Source organism: Zonotrichia albicollis, chromosome 1 (assembly GCF_047830755.1).
Source record: "Zonotrichia albicollis isolate bZonAlb1 chromosome 1, bZonAlb1.hap1, whole genome shotgun sequence".
NCBI lineage: Eukaryota > Metazoa > Chordata > Aves > Passeriformes > Passerellidae > Zonotrichia > Zonotrichia albicollis.
This window is the reverse complement of record NC_133819.1, coordinates 4,195,062-4,220,521: the sequence shown is the minus strand read 5'-3', so window position 1 is coordinate 4,220,521 and position 25,460 is coordinate 4,195,062. Positions and strand designations below refer to the sequence as shown.

Here is a 25,460-nt window from a genome sequence, read left to right as displayed (position 1 = left end):
CCAACACCCTCTATCCACAGCACAAGGATAAACAGATATTAACCTTAACAGGAACTCAGGATTATCTCAGCACATTCTGCAATGAGTCAGCCCAGAATTATTTTACTCTTATCCGTCTTTTAGTGCCCACTGAAGGCATTTCCAAAATAAAACCAGAGTTACTTCTGTGTTTTGGTACAAACAACACTGAGATAAACGCACACCCTTGCAGAGCAGCATGCCCCTTTCTCCAGGGGCTGCAGAGTGCTTTGTCTGCCCGGTCACCTTGCTAAAATTGTCCTGCTGTGTCCTCCTGGTCACCACCACAAGGTCACCTTCCCCATTTCCAGCAGTGGTTTCACACTCACAGCTTATATCCCTGCTAATATTACTGGGAATTTCTCCTGTGCTTTATTCTGGTCTGCTTGATTTTATTCCTAAGGGGGTTTGGGTTGGTTTTTTGTTTTCTTGGATTGGGGAGAAGAGGTAATTATTTTTTATGTTGTAAAGCCATAATCAATATTTTTAGATGTACAATTTAAGAAGATTGCAAGTGTTATTTGAGGAGAGTTTGGTGAAACAAGTGATGAGGGAAAGAATCAGAACCATCTGGGACATCAGAAATTCACCACTGTGGAAACTGTATTGGAACAGAACCACAGCTGCACACGGTCAACAAAAAGTTCTGTACTTCAGGGCTTAATCCAGTATATCACACAAAATGAAATGGCAGATTTCATTCTATTTAGGACTTTTTCTGAAAAGACACTTTGGAAAAATTATGAATCAAAACCTCCTTGTGATCTCTTGTTTTTAGTTACTGAATGCTGCTCTGCATGCTGTGGCAATGGCACCTGGCTGAGGGAATCTGCTGAGGCTGCTCCTGCACCTGGGCCAGGTTTGCTCTGAAAGCTCATTTTTCTCCTCTGAATATTATTACAGTTTTGTATCATGAGCTAGTAACAGTATTTAGCTCTTATGTTTAGATAAACAGCTGATTGATTTAAAGGTACTGAAAAGAATCCATCACTGCTACAAGTGACATTTTTAAAAACATTCTGCTCTCAGAGCTCCCCTGGCTGCCAGAAGGATGCTAAACAGGTGATTTATAATGATGTGCAGCAGCACAAGTAAATACAGGCATGAGACCTGAACAGATTCCTATTTCAAAACTGTCAAGTTTGATTTCTAGTTTTGTTCAGATTTTTGTCTTTTCTTCATCATGACACGTTTACCAAGGGGAAAGTGGAGGCAACTCTAGGGCACCAAAAAATATTAAAGATTTACAGGGAAAAATCCCCAAACTACCCTAAGAATAACACTGAATGTTCTTTGTAGCAATACTAGTCAGCATGTAATTAGTGTGTACAATTAGTCATTAGCAACCTTCCCAGCAGAGACAGGAAGAATTTGCTGGAGTGTTTCAGATTTCTTAGAGGGTAGGGATAAAAAAAGGCATTTGAATTTCAGGGCCAAGTTTGCATTAAGCTGTCAGTTTTATCATGGTAATCTGGAGCCAGGAACATTCATGTATTCAATCCACTCTAAAATTCAGAAGGACACTTCCTGCTTTTTCTTAGGTTTCACTTTCAATCTCCATTAAACTTCACCATACATCCTTCTTTGACATATTTCATCTCAACACAAGAGGGAATCTTCCAGAAAGACAAGAGCTGCTGCAATGTGAGGGAAAAGGGAGCCCATAACTCTGCACTCATGATAAACCCGATTAAACAAATCCAGTTAAAATCTCATTCCTTTGTGGATAAGCACAGACCTCTACACAGATGCAAATTGTTTTCCAGTTATGCTGTAAACCCCCTCCTTCTGGGACTTTCCAATTTATGTCAATGTGTAATTAGCAAATGAATTGCTCTGCAGATTGCATTCAGTATTCTTTTCCTTTTCTTTTCTTAATTCCCCAACTAACATAACCTTCCCCCTTTTCTCCACTTGCAAAACTCTCCAAATCACATTCAACTTGTGGATTCTCAACAAAATCAGCTTCACATCATAAAAAGTAATGAGAACTGGCAGCTGGCCAACAAATGACTTGGCAAAGGTAATCATCTTGCAGCACCCAGCACAAGAAAAGGGTCAGTGAGTTCAGGATAAATACAAGCACAAACACTTGATGTGTTCAGTTGTAATGCAATTTTACCTTTCCTTCCTCTGCTGCCCCATTTCCATCCCTGGAAATGCTCAAGGTAAGGCTGGATGGGGCTTGGAGCAAATCTGATCTAGTGGAAGGTGTCCCTGGCCACGGTGGGGTTGGAACTGGATGATGTTTAATGTCCTTTGCAATCCAAACCATTCTAGGACTGGTGACACACAGTTCATATGCTGAAACACAATCAGTGTTTATAACACTGGTTTTCAGGACCTTTATAACAAATGCAAATTGCTGCCAGTTAATCCTGTTTAGGAACTCCCAGATAAACAGTTTTGGAAACCATTTCTTCACAGGTTATGCAGGTCACCTGTATGAGGCATGAGGAAATATTTCCTTTAACCCAAATGCGACTTTCTGCTTTTCACTCTGAAGCCAAGCTCTGGGAAGAGCCCTGGAGTACTTACTCTATTATTCTGGCTATTTTTCATGCATTTCCTCCCTTTAAATACAGCACAACATCCACTGGAGGTGATAAAAGACCTTTATTTTCCTATATTTCACACATAGAATATCTCTCCTTATGACTGTTCCTACATCACCAACTTCCCAGGAGACAAATCTGTCCCTACAGCATTGCCCAGGATTCCTCCTCAGCCCCACACATCAACTTCCCACAGAAAACCTGGAAAAGATTTCTGAGGTAGAGTCCAACCTTTAACCCAGCAGTGACACCAGAATTGTCCCTGGGTAATTCTGCCACCAAACACCTCAGCCCAGGGAGCTTCAACAGCACCAGAGCACAGAGGCAGCTGCTGCAGCCCAGACCTTCTGATGAGAAGATAAAAAGGCAAGAAAGCAAAACAAAGCAAAGGAGGGAATTTTAAAAAACCCCAAAAGGTCAAAGATTAATTCCAAAAATCCCTGTGAAATACATACTTGAAGTGTTTTCCCTGAAATGCTTCACTTTACACCGCATTCATCAAATTGTTAATGTGTATTTTTAACCAATTTTAGTTGAAAGAAGTCCCATAAACCCATTTGTAAAAAATTTTAAGGGCTTTGTGAAGGTGCAATGAGATACTTTACAATTGTACCCTTCTCTCCAGGTGATAAATGTCAGACCTTTCTTTGTGCTTGGCTGAAGTAAATATATAAATGATTAAATATTTTCTAGGAATGTGCCACTATTGACCTCTCCTCTGCAGAATGCCTCTATCTGACTATCACTAGGAAAAACTGGCAAACCTCACACTGCAAACCAAGTTTAAAATTTACACCCACCATTCTGAGCTTCACTGAGCTGAACCTGCTGCAGAAACACCAGGAGGCCACAAAAAAACCTCTGAGAGCTGGAGAACCTCTGGCATGGAGACAAACTGTCCCAGATATCTTTTATGAAAAATCCTTTCCTTAGGATTTTTCCTCCTGAGAAGCTGAGAGACCTCAGGAACAAAATGTAAACATTGATTATCTGCTGCTGTGGAATGCAACAGGTGCATCTGTGATTGGTCTCATGTTCATTGTTTGTAATTAATGGCCAATCACAGTCAGCTGGCTCAGACAGAGAGCTGAGCCACACACCTTTGTTATCATTCTTTCCTATTCTATTCTTAGCCAGCCTTCTGATGAAACCTTTTCTTTTATTCTTTTAGCATAGTTTTAATGTAATATATATCATAAAATAATAAATCAGCCTTCTGAAACATGGAGTCAGATCCTCATCTCTTCCCTCATCCAAGAACCCCTGTGAACACGGTCACAACAAACAGAGGGTTGGGGTGTTAGCCTGGAGAAAGTTCTGGAAGATCTCAGAGCCCCTTCCAGTGCCTGAAAGGGCTCCAAGAAAGCTGGAGAGGGACTGGGGACAAGGAACAATGACAGGATAAAGGAGAATGGCTCAGAAGTGCCAGAGGGCAGGGTTAGGTGGGATATTAGGAAGAAATTCTTCTCAGGGAGGGTGGGGATGCCCTGGCACAGATGCCCAGAGCAGCTGTGGCTGCCCCTGGATCGCTGGCAGTGCCAAGGCCAGGCTGGATGGAGCACCCTGGCATGGTGGAAGTGTCCCTGCCCATGGCAGGGGTGGCTCTGTTTGAGTTTTAAGGTTCCCTCCAAGCCAAAGCCTCCTGTGATCCTGTGAGAGCTCTCCTGGAATCAGAGCCCTGGGAACCACACGGACGTGCACTCGTGGGGAACGAATGCAAGTATGTAAATATTCAGGCATGAAAATACAAGACAGCTTTTGTGGACAGAAATAAAGCAGCACTGTCTGCCAATTGTTAAATGCATGCCCAGAATGACTTTGTCTAAAATTTGTATCTTTAAAAAAACCTCTTTACTAACATTGCTTCAAAAAAAAAAACACACCTGAATTTTTCTACACGTGTCCACTGTAACAGCAGCTTTGTGGCACAATTTCTTTATGGTGATTATGAGGATGGAAACTGATTTATGTACCCCAAAGTGTTCCCAAAGGCAGGAATTCATCCTGTAACTGGAAGCACATCCCTCCCTCTGGCTCCCAGAGTCCAGGGGAGGAGTCCCACACACCAAGGGAACAGCCAAGCTTTGCAAATCATCAAATAAACAAGAAAGTTTCAAATTTTACTGCTGATTACAGCAGGCCAGGAAACAGCAAGATTCCTTTTACTGCCAATTCCGCTGGGAATGCTGGAGGACAAGGCAGGAAGCAGAGAGCTGCGGGGGCGGGGAGAGCAGGGCAGCGAATAAAAATCAATATTTCCCTTGCTAGCAGCAAAATAAGCTTTGCAACAGTGGCAGCAAACAGCTGGCCAGCTACTCAGCACACAGGACTTGGCTTTAAACAATATCATCAATATGCAAACTGTAACTGCAGGCTGAGGTTCAGGAAATATCTGCCTCCTACAAACCTGTTCTGATATTTTAGAAACATTTGAAAAGTTATACACACATTAGATTTTGATCAGGCATCCATCATTTGGGGCTGCTTCTCTGTACAAAATAGGTCCTGCAGAGTCTTATTTTCCCCATCTGTCAGGCTTTAAATATATTAATAATCATTCAGAAGAGACTAACAGCTTCTTGAAAACATAAATAAAGAAACAAAAATCTCATTTCAACCCTCAACACCCTTAGAATCCAAGTCTATCATGTATTTATTCAGCTTTAACTCGCCATAAATTTTCTAGATAATAGAATTCTCATTTCTAGTGCAGCCAATCACTTCTAATAATTGGGTTCTTCTTTTTACAAATCATACTTTATTATCTTGTACAAAGAAAACAATAAGTGGCACTTTGCAAGTGATCATTTTGATAACAGGCTGAATAAAGCCCACAAGCTTTAGAACAGGACTTTCTCTGCTCATTTGGTTCAAGTTGATATTTTTACTGCTTGTATCTGTGTTACACAGTAGCAGCTGGCACTGAAAGGACTGAACTGTATAAGACTCTTAGACTTTTTTTTTCTTGTTTTACAGCAAACATTCCAGAAATACAAAAAAAAAAAGGCCAAAATTATACCACAGCAGAGCACATGGAAGATATTTTCACTCAGATTTATTTAGATGCTACTTATGCTTTCCAGATCCATCCCATCCATGTCCATTTCATGCCTCAACCTCTCCAAGTAAAAATAAATCAAGCTCCCCTCAAACTCCAGCAAAAACAGAATTTATAGATTATTAACATTTCCAGCATCAAACTCTTGGAAGTGTCTGTGATGCCATTAAAGCACAAAAGGCTTCTTTACTCTGGGAATTCAGCAAATCATTTAAACCCAGTGAGATGTTTGAGCTGAGCACTGGAAATAAGAGTTTAGATCAGAACATCCACTCATGGAGCCCTAGGAGATGTTGCTGAATGTTTCTGGGAGATTTTTCCAGCCAGGTTTCCACTGCTGAGAAGGGATGGTGGCACTTTGCAAGTGATCATTTTGATAACAGGCTGAATAAAACCCACAAGCTTTAGAACAGGACTTTCTCTGCTCATTTGGTTAAAGTTGATATTTTTATTTATTTTATTACAATCCTCACCAGCAATCCAGATGTGATCTTTATAAACATCAAAACAGGCTTGGCCCGTTGTAGTTGTATCAGCCCTTTCTCCTGTTTCAGCTTGGAAGATCCCATCCTTTTCTGGAAATAATTCTCTGGGATAAGGGGACACACAAAATGTGTGGGCAGAGACCCTCAGACCTCATCAGGAGTGGTCAGGGCAGGTTGGGAGCTCATCCCAAACACCAAAATTATTCCCAGTGTCCCCACCAGGGCTCCAGAGGCAGGATTGCATTCCCTGGTCCCTCCTGGTCCCACACACATCCACATCCCTGTGCCCTCCCAGGCAGATCCATCCCCCAGGCAGGGAGGAGAAAGAGGGATGAGCCACATTTTCCCTCACTGATTCACACAGCAGGCAAAACCTAAGCAAGAATGTAGATAATTAGACCTGGCTTCGCTTTTCCTATTTTGTTTTCAAGAAAATGTTACCTCTTGTAGACAGAAAAACTGCAAATTGTCTAATTCTCTGCTGGCTGGGCATGAGAAATGGATAAATTCAAACCCTAAATTATCATTTCCATAGGCAGGATTTTTCAAATCCAGGCCCAAAACTGGATTTTTAATTGAAAATGTAATACTGAGCTCCAACCGTGGTGATCACTGCCAACAATTCAAAATTCTAAAGTGCACTTCCTTACAGAGAGAAGAACTAAGATTTGACACGTACATAAAAATTATGGGATAGTTCTATTTTGCAATCATTTTCATGTCAGAATGATAACTTTTACAGGACAGTCAAGCTCATAAATGAATCATTCCATGAAGGGAAAACAAGCTTCCCACAGACAAACCTATCTATGAGGGCAACAGGAAAGTCCTTCACCACAATGCCCAAGTCAGGGAGTTTCATTTCTCTTGGCCTTTTGCCTTCTCAGCATTTCAGTTTTTATCCCTTTCCAGAAACACAAATGGAGCTGTTATCCAGAGGCTCATTTGGAATGTTCAGCATCGATCACACTGCATTTTACTGATTATGTCAGAAAATGCTATTTGCATTTCTGAATACTGAATTAACAAAATGTAGGTCAACTTTGTTGAGTTTCTTTTTTTTTTTTATAATTTATTTTTAAAGGCATGTTAAACTTCTGAACACTTTAGTTAAAGCACCACATTGAAATAAGTATGAATTTCAGATGACAACAAGCACTGGGAAGAAATGATCACTGCAGGTTATAAACTGAATATTTGATATTTAGGCAAATTATCATTCCCATCTGCCTGTTAACTGGGACCTTAAATCAAACCTTGGGTTACTACAGGTTACTACAGACTCCCTGGAACATAAAACCTACTGTATGGCTAATCTGGTTTCATATAACAGCTATGTCATTAGTTAATGATTTAAAATTTTACCCTCTGCAAGCAATTCACATTCCAGTGGATTGCTGGAGTGGTTTCCAAATCTTTTTTTTTTTTTTCCTCCCCTTTAAATGCTACTTTAGTGTTAAAATTCTGAAGTCAATATTATAAAAATCTGTTGAGACAATGTCTCAGGATCATTAACATATGTTCAAGTGTTTGAGTACTCTCAATCCTGGTGATGTAATGGCAAAAAAGTACATTCAAAATATTTTCAGCTATATTCAAAATGTTTTTTTTTTATTGAAGACACAATTAAAGACATTTATTTTTGCTTTTAACTCGAGATCTTCAGAACTCTTTATTTAAAATTATAATGAGTATTGCTCTCATTGATGGTTTTCTCCAACTCTATTTGAAAGAAAAGAAGGTAAAAAAGTTTGTGAAAACATCCCCAGAGACTCATTCACACTGTGATTTTAAAAAAACTCGAATGGTTCAGGTTCCATTGTGAACCTTTTTCATGCAATTTATTGCAGAAGACAATTCACATCTGTAGGGACACTAAAACATTCTGCTACTCTAAATAACTGAAAACAGACACTCAGTTGACAGGAAAATTTTAGAGAAGTCAGGAAAGATGGAGCTGAAGAGAGAAAACAAAACACCACAGCCTGAAGGAGGTACCTGAAGGACTGCACTGGTTTTTTCCTACTATTGAACTTGGCACTTGGAAACAGCCAAGAATTTGCATCATTTATGAGGATCAAATTAATGCAGGCAGGTAGAAAAAAGGAAATTTATTTATTTCTTTGGACTGAATGCCTGTTGCCCATCCATGACCACACTCCCAATGTGACACTCAGAGCAGCACTGCTCAGTTTTCTGTACATTTAACCATACAGATTTTACATTAGAGGTCTAAGAGTAATATGAATTTATAAAAATTAAAAAAAAGAGCTGATTTTATCTGTGCTGATTTATAGAGATCAACACTTTCACTTTTTCTTCATATTTTTTTAAATATTTTTCTTAGTTGCTCACATTTACCCTGGTTAAAAAAAACTCCTTTCACATACTTAGGTCTCCATTTTAGCTTCAAGTTTGTTAATGTTCCCAATTTCCAGAAATGCCAGATGACCACACCATAAAATATACTGCAAAGAACTCTTATTTCTGTTACTTAAAAATATAACAGAGAATTGAATTCTCTGTGAATTTAGTGTCAAAAGAATTTCCAGGCACCTATGAATCACTTCCAGTCGAGAAAATCTAAGTTTCTATTTCCCAGAACTAATTTAACAACACAAATAGGGACCAAAATCCTCCAGCAGCACCAACACCACAGGCATTTGAGAACATTACAATAATAATAATAACAAAATATGATTGTAGCAAACCTTCCATGCTCAGTTTTCATCTTGACAGACAACTAAATCCAGTGCACCACCATGTGGCAACATATTAGGGAATGGTTCACATACCAAGACCTGGTTTTTCCCACCTTCAAATTTTTTTTGCTATTTCTTAAAAAATCAAAGTTAACAAATCCTTTTTAGTGTTTAAAAGATCTCCCTTAAGTTGCCACAGCTTCACTCATCTCAAAGGCTATTTTTTAATACACCTGGACTAGAAAGAAAAAGCTTGCAAAACACAGAATTTACCTAAAACCAGAACTGCCCCAGGAGCAGAGAAGCAGCTCTGTTTCTTGCCAACCTCACTCCCTCCCACAGGAGAAATCTGGCAAAAGCCTATACTGCACATTGAATTCCTTTTAAAACACAAATACATTTAAAAGAAATAAATCAAGCTAAATGCTGGTCTCACTTCTGATTAAAAGCTTAAAAAAAATCTTGGGAAAAAAATCAAAACCTTGAAGGTATACACATGCATTATTTAGCAGCTGCTCAGTTACTCTGGAACCGCCTCTCCCCAGCTGAATAACAACAAAATAAATGATTTTTCTTCCACAAGAAACACCAACACAACCCTAAGAAAACCCTGATTCCCCAAGCCAGCACATGCCACTTTAGTACCCTGGAATTTCCTTCTGCAGCCAAATGCTAAACTCAGAAAAAAAACCCCAGCTTTTCATTAAACTGAACAGCCTTGCCTCACACAGCACAGTGCTGCTGTATTTCACCTTATCACAAAACTCCAGAATTGTGCCTAGCTGATTCTGGATTTCATGAAACAGAGAGTTAATTCATTATGCCTTAACACATTTGTGAGCCATTTTGTACCAATCCCCTGAAGCAGCAGCACAGCTGAGTTATCTGGGCTCCCTCTCTGAACTCCAGGCTCTTTCTCTCCAAGCTCACCGGACCCAAAGGCTCTGAAATCTGACAGAAATTTGGGTGAGGATGTGCAGCCACGCCAGGGAGGCAGGCAGAGCCACGGCTTCCCACAAGCTCCTACCTCCAGCACCGGGAAAACCTGTAGGGGAAGAGGTTGGAGAGCCCAGGACAGACAGAGCCGCGGTTCTCCTGCTGCAAAAGTTGCTCTGGAGCGATGTGAAAGTCTTTCCACAGAGCTCATCGTCAATCCAACCACGTTAAAAAAAAACACACACACCCCAAAAGCTGAAAAAAATTGTAATTCACCTCCTGCTTGAAGATGACGCTGGAGTTTGCTCATCTCCAAGTCCAGGTCCCCTCCTTCCCCTCTCCCCCAGCCCAGCCCTGCTGACACCAAGCCTGAAAAGCTCTCTCTCTGCTAAAAGACCATCACGATTTTCTGCCAAAGACAAACCAATAGCAAGAACACAATGCACATTATGCAAGTTACTGCAGAGTTATGCAAGTTGGATGCATATTTTCACTCGCTCTGCCGAGGACTCCGAAGCCACTTGTTTGATGTGGATGCCTACTCTTCTTCCCAGCTGTCAAATCTTCCTCTGCTTGTCTCAACTGGCTTTTTTTACACTGAAATTTCAAGCACTTGCTGCAGATATTAACGAAGCCCTTCCATTACATACAATAATCTAGGCCATTAAAACCACAACATGTGAGCACAGTATCACACGTCTAGCCAAAAACAGGTCTTAGGAGATGTGGTAGGCAGAGCACAGCACCTTATTTACTGTAGGTATCCCATCCTCCACATTGCCAAAACAGAGGAAAGCATCAAAAATCTCTTGAGCCAAACCAGGCCTCGTGGTGGAAGTACCATCTCACAAGCAAAAGGAATAAGAGAGTTACATAAACACTTCTATGCCGAAAATAAGTAATTTTTTGTTCAAACACCCTCCCAAACCTGATGGTTTGGGCTTTTTTTTTTTTGATCTACCTCCATATTTCTGCAGTCAGCACTGGTGAAGCAAGAGACAGATTTCATGTATGGCCTTACAGTCAAAAGTAACTAGGAGGAACTTCTCCAATAATATAAGAGTCCTCACTATTTCCAAGATGAGCCACACAAAAATGCAAGCTTTTTGGGCACTAAATCCATCAATCTCAGGGGGAGGGCTATCAATCTACCATTTCAGACAACTGCTCAGAGATCTGACTGTACCTACCAAGGAACATGGAGATATAACTCGTTACTTCTAATTTCTGCCCTTTCTCCCCTATTTACCAGCACTGCCTGTAACAAAGCATAAAAGTGACATCCAAGTAACTTCCCAAAGCCGTGAACAAGCCCCAAAAAGCTGAACCCTCCTCTCACCCACCAGACACGAGAACACAACCACTTACAGCCCCAAGACTGCTCCAAGCTTCTGAAAGCAAACAAGGTTAAAGGCACTCGACAACATGCAGACTTTGGAGGGAAGCAGCTCCTTCAGCCAGGCTGGATTCATCTCATTTGGGAGTAAAACCCAATCCAAGTGTGATGCCTTACGCAAGCAACAACTATTTATCCGAGGAGTCAAACAGAGCCTGCTTTAACAAGTAGCCTGTGTCTCTTTCTGAGAGGCACAAGTAACCTCCAACAAACCCGAGAGCTGCACAGATTCTCAAAGGGGGCGGCAGGGAGGAATATATGAAAGAAATCTGGTTAAAAAAAAAAAAAAAAGGAGAGGGGAAAAGAATTTAAAATCTTTCCAGCGGATATTTCAAAACCTTCCAACACACCCAGCACAGGTATCCCTTCCCTGAAGCAGGGCGCTAACTGCACAGTGACCACCTTATAAAGTTACCTCCCCAAACATCAAGGAACGAGAGTATTTTTTTTTAAATGACTGATGAAATTCGGTATTTAAACACTTTTAACAAGTTCTCAGCTGTATCCAACAAGCAGTTTCAGACACCCTTCACGCAAATACCTTCATCCCACGAAAAAAAAAACCCAAAAAACAACAACCAGCCCAAACCCAACAAACCCTCCTCTATTCCCAGCAGCCTGGAGAGGATTAGACGGCCACTGAAGAATGCGAGTTGTTACTACGTGCATTTTTAAACAGAAGGGGAGGAAAAAAAAAAATCACGGAGAAAGATAGAAAGCAGCTCACCTTTATCCTGAGTGCAGGACAGGATCTCCTCCTCTTTGGGGTTAGTCACCTGGGTGATAATGGACGGGTTGTCCATGGAAACAGAGTGAGATTCCACCTGGCTATTTCCCTCTCAGAGGCAGGCTTGTGTGCGGAGGGGGGTTATTGGGGGGGGAGCGGGTTTGTTTGTTTAAAAAAAATCAAGACGCAGGTTGGTATTTAAAAAAAAAAAAAAAACTATCGGAAAAAAAAAAAACCAAAACAACCAAAACCTCAACAAGCAACTCCTCCAGGAGCGAAACCGAGGGGAAGGGGGTGGGAAGGACGCCAAACGCGATGCCACAGCGGCCTCTTGCCGGCGCCAATTCTGCACGGCGAAGGGGGGGGGGAAAGGAGCGCAAACCTCCCCCCCCCTTTAAAAAAAAGCGAATTAATCCAATTCACCCTTGCGGGAAGCCCGCCGAGCGCTGCCCCCCGAGCCCCCGCCGCCTCCCGAGGCGGGGGAAGAGCCCCCGTCCCTCCGCTCCGCGCCTCCCCCCGCGGCCTCACGCCGCCCCCCGCATCCACCTGAGCCGCCCCTACATTCCCCCCCCCGCCGCCCGCCCCCGCGCTTATCTCATCCCCGCGCCCCCCTTCCTCCCGCGGGCAGCGCTCGGCGGAGCGACGCCGGGCCGCCCCCTCCACCTCCTCCTCCTCCCTCCTCCTCCTCCCCCCGTTCCCGGGTCGCGGGCGAGGAGGGAAGCGCGGCGCGAGGGGAGGAAGGGAGGGGAAAGGGGCCGAGCCGCTCCCCGCGCTGCGCCACAACCCGCCCGCCGCCGCTGCTGCCGCCGCCGCTGCCGCCGCGCCCCGAGCCCGTGAGCGCGCCCGGCCCGCCCCGCGCCGGGTCCGGAGCGAGGGGCGGGAGCGGCAGCGCCCGGCGGTGCGCGGTAAACAACGGGGCGGGGCCGGGCTGGGCCGGGCCGGGCGGAGCGGGGCGGGCGGCGCGCACAACACCGCGGGGGTGGGGCCGGGGCCGGGCTTGCAGCGGGGGTGGGGCCGGGCAGCCGTGAGGGCGCGGGGCGGGCCCGGCCAGGCCGCCATTTCCCGCCTCGGGCTGCGCGGGAAAAAATAAATCACGGCGGCGGAATTATTTGGGAGGGAAAAGGGCTGTGGGATCGGCGCTGCTCTGTCAGCCACTGAGTGCTACGTGCGGGCTTTCCTCAAACACCTCCTGGGACGGTGATTCCACCACTTCACTGTTGCGTCCTATTTCTAATGTCTAATGAATCAACTTTTCTGTGAAGGAATTGTTCCTAATGTCCAACATAAACCTCCCCTGGCACAATGCGAGGCTGTTCCCTTTCATCCCGTCCCTTCTTCCCTTGGAGCAGAGCCTGACTCCAGTGGCTGTCCCCACCTGCCAGGGAGTTGTGGGGAGCCACAAGGTCCCCTCTGATCCCCCTTTTCTCCAGGCTGAGCCCCTTCCCAGCTCCCTCAGCCCCTCCTGGTGCTCCAGAGCCTTCCCCAGCTCTGTTGGCCATCTCTGGACCTAATGTTAATAAATTCATTAACGGATATAAACTATCTATTCAAAGACATGTGAAGTATTTTTACAGGGGACTGTAAGGTGTCTTTTTCAGAAGCAACCATGCAGCTCAAATCACAGAATCACTCCATTTGAAAGTCACCACGGTGGGTCACCTTGTTCCCTGTCCCAGCTGTGGCAGAGAGGACCCCAGCAGGGCCATCCCAGAGCACACAGCACGGGATTGTGTCCGGATGGCTCTGGAAGATCCCCAGGGAGGGAGACCCCAGAGCCTCTATGGATGATCTGTTCAGGGTTTGGTCACTGCACAAAAAGTTCTGCCTCATGTTGAGGGGAACTCCCTGGGATCATTCCTGCCCACTCCTCTGGTGCCATTGCTGGGCCTGGGCCCTGCTCCGAGCCCTCCCTGCAGATGCTGACGGACATTGGTGAGGTCCCCTCAGTGCATCCTCTCAAGGCTGAACAGCTTTTCCTCAGCTTTTCCTCATAAAAAACTCCATTAATCTTCCTTGTAGCCTGTGCTGGACCCACCCAGGAGCTCCATGTCCCTCTTGTACTGCAGAGGTACCGATGGCAGGCTTGGCTGCTTCTCTCACAGCAAATACTCTCTTGTCTTTTTTCTAAAAGGCATGTCTGGCTCTCCAGGAATTCCCAGAGCTGCTGTTTGCTGGTGCATGAGGATGTAAATTATGGTGTACCTGTCCTGTTCCTACCATCCTTGGTACCTGCCATTACCCAGGGCCTCGAGCCCAATACTGGGGAAAGTACATGGGGAAACCCACCCCAAATAATGGCTCTTTTGTGGGGTTGCCAGAGTGTAAAACCAAGAGAAAACCTTTTAAAAAGCATGGTGGAGTATTTTACATAAATAAAGAATTGTTACCTCCTGTGCCTCCTAGAAAAAAATGAACTAGTGTATATTCAAGCCTCTATTGTAACCTTGCTACACTAAAGATAGGTATAATTTTATAATTAATTAAACAAATGGGGGAAATCTTTCTGTAGCCATCATAGACCCAGGCAACATGAATTTTAGTAATATTGGTTACAATTATCTTATTTTTGCACTAAAGAGGAAACTAGTGACAATTTGTATTAACAAAACATTTATAAATTTATATATGAACAGTTTTCCCTAACAGTAACAAAGCCATGGCATTGACTCCCCATCCCTGGAAGTGTCTAAGGCCAGGCTGGATGGGGCTTGGAGTAATATGAGACAGTGGAAGGTGTCCCTGCCCATGGCAGGGGGGTTGGAACTTGGTGATCCTTAAGGTCCCCTCCAGCCCCAGCCATTCTGGGATTCTGGGATTCCTTTCAGCTGCCAAGCTGGATTGCAGAAATGACCATTTTGTTTAATTCCAGTGATTTAAGCAGCTGTTTTTGTTGCAGTTCTTCCTCACTGTGAAAGAAGACTGTGGGCCCAGCCTCGAGGAATTTCTGCTCTGCAGCAGTGCCACATCCAGTTTCTGGAGAAAATGACTTAACAGCTCAGGGGCTTTGTTTCATTCCTGCAGTCAACAGATTTAAACATTTTGCTGTGAGCCTTCAAATCACTTTTCAGTGTAGAAAAAGTCATTCCAAATCTACCTGTGCTTTCTGTCTCCAAAACTAACACTCCCTACAGAGCAGAGATACCTGTATTGCAGGTTTCTGGGACTCGTATTTTAGGTTTTCCTGTCCTGCTCTTTATGACAAACCCTCACACGGGGAGTGAGCGCGATGCCACTGCTTGCATTGCATCCACCTGTGCAAGTTCCAACCTGCTCCTTGGCTTTGGCTCCTCCAGACAAGAGCCTTGCAGTTCCAAACAGTCCCTCACAGGCTGGATTGGGCACAGAGGCGCAGGAGTTGGTACATGTTGGCTGCTGGAATTAGCCCTGCTGCCTGGGAAGGCTGGGAGCTGCTGCTCCTGAGCTATTATGCAGCTTTATCACAGCTCTGGTTATGTTGTAACCCTGCAAGTGCTTGATCTTTTACCCGCCCAGGCACTGCAGGCATTTTTAATTATCTGAGGGTTCATTTGCATAGGAGCTTTTGCTGAAACAATAAATTTATACCTCTGTTATTATCTGGTATGAGTTTCTGTATCAATATTTATATTTGGGTAAAAACCAAAGAAGCTTCCTGCTGCCATTAAGACAAAAGAATTGTTTCAGAGCAGGTTCAGGAGTCAGCCAGCACTAAGAACACCCTCCACTTCTGTGCAGGGAAAGGGAAATTGTAATGTGTGGTGGGAGAACAAGCCTTCCAATGCCTCTTTTCTATGCAGGGATGAGGAGACAGAAACACCTTGTCTGATGAAAAGCATGTTTTGCAAGGCTTGACAAATACAAGGTTCACCTCGAGCCAATGTGGTCTGTGTGATTTTAATGCTGGTAAGATTGTTTCTGCAACTCATGTGGTAAAACTCCAGTCCAACAGCTCCCTGTGTGCTCATCTTCGTCAGGAATTTGGTATTTAGTTCAGTTTGGAGGGGGAACTGCTGTTTGTGGTGATATAAAAGGGGGAAGCAGGATGGGAGGATATGCCAGAGGGGCTGTGTCTCACTGTGCTTTTCCCTTTGCTGCCACCATGATGCTCCCTCACCCTTCCAGCCTAAGATGGAATGTAAAAAAGCAGGATATTGGCAGCACACGGGAAGCTGTAGAAAGTCCATACTCCTGCAGGGCAGTGAGAAGCAGAATGGAAGCTGAGGAAATGCAGCTGTTCTTACCCCAGCTGTAACCTCAAGGAAACAGGTCCCTTCCCCTGGCTGTGGGATCAGCCTGTCGCACCCCCACCACTCCCAGTCCTGTGCCAGTTATGAGAGAGATGTTACAGAATCGAGAGCAATCCATGTTGTATCCTTTCAGGTTTTACTGTAGGAACACTCTGAAGTGTGTACAGTATCTTCTGTCCATGTTTCTTTGTGTGCTACATCAGCTAAATCCTAAATAATCCCATGGAACAAGGGAATGGTTTCATCTCCCTGTCACAGATCAGAGGTGGAGGTACAGACAAAGCAATACTTAGCAGGGAATTGCAACACCAGCTAATAGGGGATCCAGGTTTTCATCATGACTTCTGACATTTGTCCTTGTTACTAAAATGTGTCCCTCTCTCAATGCCACAGGATGTTTTATAATGGGGGGGGAGGGAGGGGGGATGTTTTTAGCAGAACTGTTCTACATTAAAAGGAAGCATTTATTTTCATTGGTATCAGTTCTGTGAAGTCTTGACCCTGGGCCCACAATGGGAGTTTTATCCTTGACTTTAATGGGAGAACAATCAAGGTCTCGTGATATTACATCCTAAAGAAAGGAAAATACTGCAGTTGGTATCAATAAGATAAATGTCTCATACTTAGTGTAAGCGGCTATATTCTTGCAATAAATGGTTTATTAGATTGATTAAATGTCTTAACTTCACCTCAGCTATTAATCACTTTTGGCAGCTGTTTACTGCTTTGTATACTTTGAAGTAATGGACATTATTCCTTAATTATCTCATTGCAGCTCAGTCATTGTTTCCTAAATAGTGCCATTAGAATGGTAAATTGCAACAGTAAAACATTGTCAATAGAAAGTTATGAAGTTCCTATTTTATGATGCATTCATAAAGTTAACTCAATCTACTCAAGATGTGGCTGTGATTTCCTCACAGTGACCTGTTTGCTATGACAAAAGAGATTCTGATGAGGAAAGGGTTGAGCTTTAAGTGTGCTGGGACTCTGCTTTTACCCAAGTAAAACACAGTATATTCCCTGTTGGAATATATGTGCACATCAGAATTTATTAAACTAGTGCTTGTTTGATCACTTTGGGTTTCACTGAGTGCTGTGAATTCTGAGGATTTTGTGCCTTTGAATACAATGCATTTATTCCAGTGGAAAAAAAAAGAGAAAACTCCAAGCAGTGCTGTCATTTAGATGTTACTATTGTCATTCCACAGAAGGATAAGAGAGAACCAAATCAATCAGAAGAAATGGCTGCTTTTAGTTTTATCTCCAGATCTGGCAGCAAGTCATAACGTAGCAGTTGTACAACAATTTCCATTCTGAGTCCCTTTTTCAGTCAACTGTAACTGTCCTGAACTTTAACATTATGAGTTGTCTGTTTCAGGCTGAGTTGTTTGGGTGGAATCAGTATTACTGTCAATCTGAGAAAGAGTCATGAAGTTGGCTTTCAAGTACTGTAACAGAAATTGTCTCTCTTCTTTCTCCCAAATAAAGGTTTTTAGGGAAAAAATAACACTGGAAATTATGAGTTCTTGTGACTTTTTTACTCTCCTGGGATTTTTACTGTGCACATGATAGAAAATGTAGTTTCTTACCTTGGGCTAAATTAGTGCTGAAGACAAGGTGAATGGGTTCTTTACCAACATTAACAATTTATGTTTAATCCCAAATTTCTGTAGACTCCTAATCCAGAAGCTTTGATTAAGGAATCCAACTAAAATGAAGCCTGACTGTGCCAGATGTCAGACACCCCCAGGAGATACGATGCCTGAAAAGTGTTCAACCCAGAGGGAAGCAAACATATAATTAAAATGCCTGGCTGTAATTTTGGTTCTGGGTTGAATTCAGCTGGTGACCCAGAGCTGGAAGGCTCTGAGGGCTCATCACCAGGTGACCTACAAGTGACATATCCAGTTCTACCTAACTGCAAATGCTACACCTTTGCAAGGCAGCCTGCTATTTTTATTTTTTTTTTCTTTTGGCAAGCAACCAAATCCTCTTCCAGCCTTGTCAAAGGCTGGTGAAAAGTCCCATTCATGTGCTCATTGCATCTTCTAGTTCATCTGGTCAAGCTTAAACCATCTCCTGCTGCCCTAAGGTGCTCCTCTATCTTTTAGAGCTGGAGGGGAGCTGCTGCCAGGATGCAGCTGACAGGAACATTTGTAACATTTGTAAAGCTCTCCCTCAGTCAAACCCAGGTGACTGAAGGCAGCAGGTTGAGTTCTTTACCCCAAATAATTTGTCCTAGATCAGATCAGAGATTGCTCTGAATCTTTCAGACTCCAGAAGCAATAGCACAGGGCCAAAACCCAATGATTTAGGAGGCAACAGCAACTTCAAGCAGTGTAACTACTTACTTATCTGCAGCCTTGGCCCCTATTAGTGCTAAAGAGAAGTGGTGATGCCCCATCCCTAGAAACTCAAGGTCAGGTTGGATGGAACTCTGAGCAACCTGATCTGGTTGAAGATGCCCCTGTCCATGGCAGGGAGGCTGGACTAGGTGACTTTTAAAGGTCTTTTCCAGCCCAAACCATTCAATGATTCTACAACCATTTGATGTTGGTGAGCGATGAGAGGTGGAACGATGAGAGGTGGAACGTGTCAACAGCAGCAGGGCTTCACTTTTGATTGTTGTGCTGATTCACTTGAGCACAAGAGTGGGGCAGGATAAAAGGTGGCTTTGGCCTTATCTGGTTACCCATTGTGAGCACTCTGTTCTCCAGTATCCTGCTGCAGCATTCTTGCCAATACTGCTGTAGAGACTTGGTTTCCATTTCAGTTTCACTGGTTGTCAGAGAGTTTATCTGTGAAACAGATATAACAACAGCTAATCTCATGTTATGGTTCCGTGGCTGTTTATAACTCCTATTAATAGCAACTGTGGAAAGCCTGAGAGTGGATTTTATAAGGCACTGGGGTAACCAGTTACTGCACATTCCCCTGAGGCTACGTAGCATCAAGTGTAGCAGCTTGTCCTTTCCAGACTAGGTCATGAGCATCTTAACTCTGGCATTCCCTGTCTTTTGGGGATTTGACTTTGTGCATGCTCTTGGTAATTCTTTTTTGAGACATGATTCAGAAACAATTGATTTTGCTCTATGATTTATGCTTGCAAAGATTCCAGGTGATTTAAAGGAGGCTCCATAATTAGGCTCTACCTTGTGCACCAGCCCCAGTGAGGATTTCACAGCACTTAAAAGGGATTGACTGGACTTTCACTGGAGGGAAATAGGATGGGTCCATGATGCTTTGGTAAGTCTTAGAGGTTAATATTTTTAAATGCTTCTAAATGTTCAGCATTCTCATTCCAGCTGCTGGTACCCATTTTTAAAAGTGTGTGTTTTTTCCCCAAAATGTGGGAAATGTTCCTGTAATACCTGATTCAGTGAGGCATTGACCATTGCCACATATAAAACAGGACAACAAACACCTTCTTACTGATAGTTCTGTGGTGGGGTTTCTGAGTTAATGACAGCAATGGTTGATACATGCCATGTTAGTGACACAGTTGTGGTTTCCCATGAGGCACAGCAAACATGGGAAGGTATTGTCTTCTGATTCTGGGGGAACCAGCTGATGAGCTGTGAGAAACTCCTGGCTTTGTGGAGGATGAAACGGGATAAGGAAGTCATGACAAGGGCCTGAAACAGCCCTTGGCAAGGACTTCAGGTCATCTTGGCACACGGGAGGAGTAATTTATTCCAGGAGTCACTGCTGAAATCATTAGTGTGAGCTATGGAATAAAGCAATAGTGTGAATAAAGGCAGTAGAATCTGGCCTAATTGAGAAACAGAAAAGGAGGAGTGAGGAACACGAAAGGTCGTGTCAGTGCAGTGTTCTGTCATCTGAGTCAACTGATAGTCATGGTAAGTAGCCATCTAATTTATTTTTTAAAGGACTCCTCACAGGAAAAATCTGCTGACTGTTGGGAAAATAAAGTCAAAACGATTAAGAATTGCAATGAGAAATTCTAGTCACTGCCTAATTCTGTGCCTTTCATTTCAAATTGCATAGATGGTAACTTAGCTTTTGGCCTCATGCCTAGAGAAGCACCTGAGAACACATCATTGCATCATCACCGAGAGTCCATTGGCCTTTTGAAGTTATGGGCTGGCTGTGGAAAGTGAAGTGGCTTGGTTGGTTCAGGCTGATACCAGACCCTACTAGCAGTGAGTGACTACCACAAAAAATGCTGGCATGGAAACCACAGGCACTCTTTGAAGCCTCTGGAGCTATGACGCTTCCATTCGCACCATTCCTCTAATTGAGATTTCATTCACGTGGCTGCTAGTGGAACCTGAGAGTGGCAGGAATGTGAAAGAACATTTTTCATGATGTGGTGTGGTCTGTGTGGCTGGAAGTAGAGAAATCAGAGTGAAAGCGGGGAGGTTTGAGTGAAGGAAAGAGGACAGATTTATGAAAGGCGTCTGTGAATTCTGTACACAAGCTATAAGGGGAAAGTGTAGATGAAGGAAATGATAAGGCAGAGGAAAGGAAAATGACCTACAGCAAGAGGAGGAAATAGGAAATCCTTGAAGAAAGACTCTTAAGGAATCTTGACATTTCAATCCTGGTGTCTTTCCCTCAGAATTTCAAACGTAGAGTGGTTTTCAGCAGCCGGTTGCTGGAGAGCTGCAAAGAAACCTGGTGACCTTTGTTGGGAAAAGGCACTTTAGATATTGGAAAAGCAGAGATGATTTAAAGGAGTTCTGTGGCTGTCCTTGGAAATAGTGGTTTTGTCTTCTCCAATTGTCTCTTTTGCTGCCTGTGTAATAAAAAGGAATCCAGTTCTGAATGCACCAAGGACTCCATATAACTTTGTTTTCCTGAATATGTAAAGCAACTCAGGTGCTGCTGCTTGACTGGTTTCTGGTGATTCCCAAAGCCAGAGGCACTGGCCACCCACCATTAGTTTGAAGCAATATCCTCCACTTGTTACTGTAACATTTGTGTTCCAGTAAAAAGGCCATGAAAAATGTTCCCTGATAAATATCTACAAATAACAGAAGTGTCCAAGCCTCAGGAAGAAGCACTTATGTTGGACGACCATGATGAAATTGAGCTTAATAAAAATATTTGATTGTGAGATCCAAGTAGCTCAGTAATCCTGTCAAAACTAGTCTCATTGTGCTGGGTTCTGCACAAAAAGTAGTAGGAAGTGACCCACAGCATAAAGATCTACAGTTTTAAGTGTCAAAGGAAATATAATTTCCTGTGGAAAACTGAAGCATAGAAAGCGTAATTGGACTGCAATTAGACAGGGAATTTCTGGCAGGGTTGGGACTACCCAGGCTGCTCCCTCTCCTGTCTGAGGCTCAAGATACCCTTGAACAGCTTCATAACCAACCTGGTAAAGGCAGGTAGGGCACAGGCAGGGTGATGTGATAAGGTGTGTGCTGTAGCCACATTTCATAGAGAAAAGCAAGGCACAATTCTTCCCAAGAATATTTCTGGGTTTCACATTCTCTGAACCTCAGAGAAAGAAAAAGCAATTCTTATCTCATTTGCTGTGCCTGTGTTTGTGCAAAAGTAGAATGCAATGTGGAGATTGTTTACCCAGAGTGAGGGTGTTTTGTTCCTTGGCCTGTCAGGGCCAGGTGTGTGTGTGAGTTGGGACTGTCAGTGACAGTCACGAGATTCTGTGCAGTTGTGCAGAGTTGAGTGCTTGGCAGATTCAGTTTAGATGTAATGTAATATAGTGTAATATAATCTAGAATAATATAGTATGATAAAGTAATTAATTAGCCTTCTGATAAGATGGATGTCACTATAAGACACGAAACAACACGAGCTCACACACTGCTGCTCTCAAGGTGAAGAAAAAGGGAAGTTAATTTGTTTATTTTCTGACTCCAACATTTATAGTTTTCCAAAAGTGACAGTGGATTGGAGGGTGACAGTGCCACTTCTGCAATGACACTGGACAAACCAAGTGTCCATCAAATTTCTCCTCCTCCACAAAAGAGTGCAAAACAATAAGTTATTTACAGAAAGTGTGTGAAGGAATTTCATTACAAGAATGTAAACATCAGAAGGCTTAGAAAATCTTAAAAAATCAGGGCAACAGATGGAGTCCTCCTCATCATTCCTCCCTGCCATGGGGGTCGTTCTGTTTGGATAGTGTACCCCTCCTGGAAGACAGGCAGTTGTGACGGCGTTCACAGGGGTCTCAGGATGAGGCAAGAGACGAGGATCTGACTCCATGTTTCAGAAGGCTGATTTATTATTTTATGATATATATTACATTAAAACTATACTACAAGAATACAACAAAGGATTTCATCAGAAGGCTGGCTAAGAATAGAAAAAGAAGGAATGATAACAAAGGTTTGTGGCTCAGACTCTCTGTCCGAGCCAGCTGGCTGTGATTGGCCATTAATTAGAAACAACCACAAGAGACCAATCACAGATGCACCTGTTGCATTCCACAGCAGCAGATAATCAATGCTTACATTTTGTTCCTGAGGTGTCTCAGCTTCTCAGGAGGAAAAATCCTAAGGAAAGGATTTTTCATAAAAGATGTCTGTGACAGGCAGTGTCCATAATTCCCGGTGCTGTCCCCCATCCATGAGGAAGAGGAGCCCTGTGGGTCAGTGGGATGGGGAGCTCTGAGCAGACACAAAGGGCTCACGGAGCGTGCACGGTGGCCTCACGCAGCCCCAGAGCAATAATCATTTGTTAGGAAGGTGCCAAGTGTGAAAACGTAGCCCATGCTGGGTCACTGGGTCAGAGGGAAGCCTCCACTTGTTTATTTTTGGATTTGCCATGCCAGCAGGATCCCGCTGAACTGGGATTCTCACAGAAGCCATTCCCAACCCAAAGCCTGTCCCAAGCCACCAACATAATGAGTGCCAGGGCTGTCATGCACAGCAAGGATGTGGCTGGAGTGGAAGCAGAGAGGTGCAGCACTCTCAGATGAAGATGTGTGGCCAGGCCTGTCACAGCAACAGGGTGTTGAGTGCTCCAGAGACTGATATGCCCTGTTAATTCAATTAATTGCTTCTTCAGCGTGGTTGAGAGATCAGCCTGTGAAGTACAAATATCTCAAGCCAAACAATTTTTTCTTTGTCTGCTGTGGGTAAAGTGTTCCACACATGGCTGTCTGTCAAGTGTTCAGCTGCAGCACCTGCATTTTGATGTTCCCAGGTGATTTTCTCCAGGCTTCACAGGGCAGCTATCCTACATTTCACTTCCCCTTGGGTCAGTGAATGAAATACTTTCCTTGCATACTTGTGTTACGTTCAGTTGGGGATATATTTGGGTACAAGTCAAACTGGTATTTAGAGGCTGTGCTAAAGCTGGAAAGCAGCATGGCAGTGTGTTGGCCCAAGCATCCCTTGCAAGGCTTTGCCCCTGGCCAGTCATCCCACAGCTCCACGCTGCAGGAACATTCTCCAACCCATTTACATGCAGGGGAGGCTTTGAACAGCCTGAATTTTCCCCTTGGCTGAAGGCCCTGTGCAAGATCCACACACTGGTTAGGTTCTTTATGCATTAGCTTTTACCAGAATAGTTAAATAATTAAAACAGTCCGCTGGCCAATATACTGATAAATGAATTACTTGGGCTTCCATTGGCTGCTATTTATGTGACCATGTGGTTTGTTGTTTGCAACTATTTAAACAGCTCCAGCTACAAGTGGGACTGGTAGGGTCATGGAGGGATTGAAGTTTTGGGGAGAGTTGGGTTTTGACCTGGTGGGGACCCTGAGTTTTCTCCCTGAGGAGGGATTTGGTTTTATTTGCAGAGTGCCTGGGCCTGAGACAAAACCAACAAACAGCTCTTAGGACACCTGCTTGACCTGCACTGCTTTGATTTAAGGAAATTAAACTCTGCCCCACAGAGAAAGAGCTGAAATCCTGCTGCTTTTGGGAATGTTATTTCAATGTACTTGTTCAGTGAGTTGGCCTGGTAGTTTCCAATTCAGAAACCCTGGAGCACTTGTGAATTGTGAGGGAAGTACACTATTCATTATCTGCTGTCAGGCATTCATCATGCCAGCCTAAGCTTCAATCCTCTCATCAGGATGCAGAACATTACTTATGACCAGTCACAGGCCATGAATAATGGCTTAACGAAATGAACAGTTCTCCAGCAATTCAGACCCAGGTTTGTTAATCAAAACTATTCAGAGCCAGATTCTGGCACTCCCTCAAACAATCTGAAAATGCACCCTCTTACCCTCTTTGGTTTTAATTGTATTTATAGTTTAGCAAACCTTTTTTTTCTTTTTTTTTTTTTTTCATGTGGCTGACCTCACCCAACAGGCTCACAGGAAAAGCTGAAGTTTGCCTGCACCAAAGTAAGTAGTTCTTGTCTCATTTTGCATTAGCACTTGCTGTAGAATACCACTTTGGCACTGATGATGAATCTGCATCTTTTCCAGATGGGATTTCCATGCTGGTCAGCAGCTAAGCACTGCCTAAAGCTAAGCACTGACTTAAACCTATCTTTTATTCTTTATGTGGGGAAAGTAAGTCGAGTGACATATTCTCTATGGCACCTCATGCACAGCAGTAAAATGACATGGCCATATTCACCCCTGTGTAGGATTAGGCCCTAGTCTGGTTGGTGTTTCACATCAACAGCAGCTCTCTCCTGTATATTGCCAAACACACTTCAGGCTGCTGGAAAGTGGAATGTAGCAGTGTATGTGCAACCCAGTCCCCAAGTATTCCTCTACAAATGTTCAAAGCAGCTGGTAGCTCAAACCCTCTTCCCCAGTCGTAGGAGGCATCTTAATTTTTTTTTGTATTCTGAGCTGTGCCAAGGAAGCTGGAACTTCATTTCCAGAACCAGGGATTGATTAAGCTGGAACATTTTTTACATGGGCAGATAATGATGGGGCAAGGGGAAGTGATTTTAAACTCAAAGAAAGCAGGTTTAGATTAAATATTAGGAAGAAATTCTTCCCTGTGAGGATGGTGAGGCCCTGGCACAGGTTGCCCAGAGAAGTTGTGGATTCCCCTTCACAGGAAGCATTTGAGGCCAGGCTGGACTGGTCTTTTGGAAGGTGTCCCTACCCATGGCAGGAGGTTGGAATGAGATGGTCTTTAAGATCCCACCCAAACCATTCTATATTTCCATAACTCTATTGTTCCATTAATGGAGAGCTTTCTGGGCAGTTGATGTAAGGCAAAGCCATGGAAATACTCAACTGAGTCTTGTATCTCTGATAATCTTTTAGCACTGCAAATCACAGCCTTGGTGTCACTAAACTTATCAGGTTAAGCCCCCCGGAGTGGTTCCCCAGTGCAGTTTTGGGGGATGGGACTACTAGCACATGTGGAGGTGCAATAATATATTCAGGATCCTCAATGCATTCCTACTCTTCTAATATTCTTGGGATGAAACTCCCCA

General features: G+C 43.6%; 1 protein-coding gene across 4 annotated transcripts in view; it reads right to left on the bottom strand.

Annotated features, from left to right (window-relative positions):
• The window catches only part of CTDSPL (CTD small phosphatase like), an 82,530-nt gene extending 70,360 nt beyond the window's left edge, over positions 1 to 12,170 (bottom strand). For all 4 annotated transcript variants that reach the window (XM_005491430.4, XM_005491431.4, XM_005491432.4 and 1 more), the window contains exon 1: positions 11,878 to 12,170. In XM_005491430.4, the coding sequence (XP_005491487.1) occupies positions 11,878 to 11,953 (76 nt within the window). In that variant the 5' untranslated portion in view covers positions 11,954 to 12,170. The remainder of the gene's footprint in view (positions 1 to 11,877) is intronic.
• Positions 12,171 to 25,460: the final 13,290 nt, after the last annotated feature.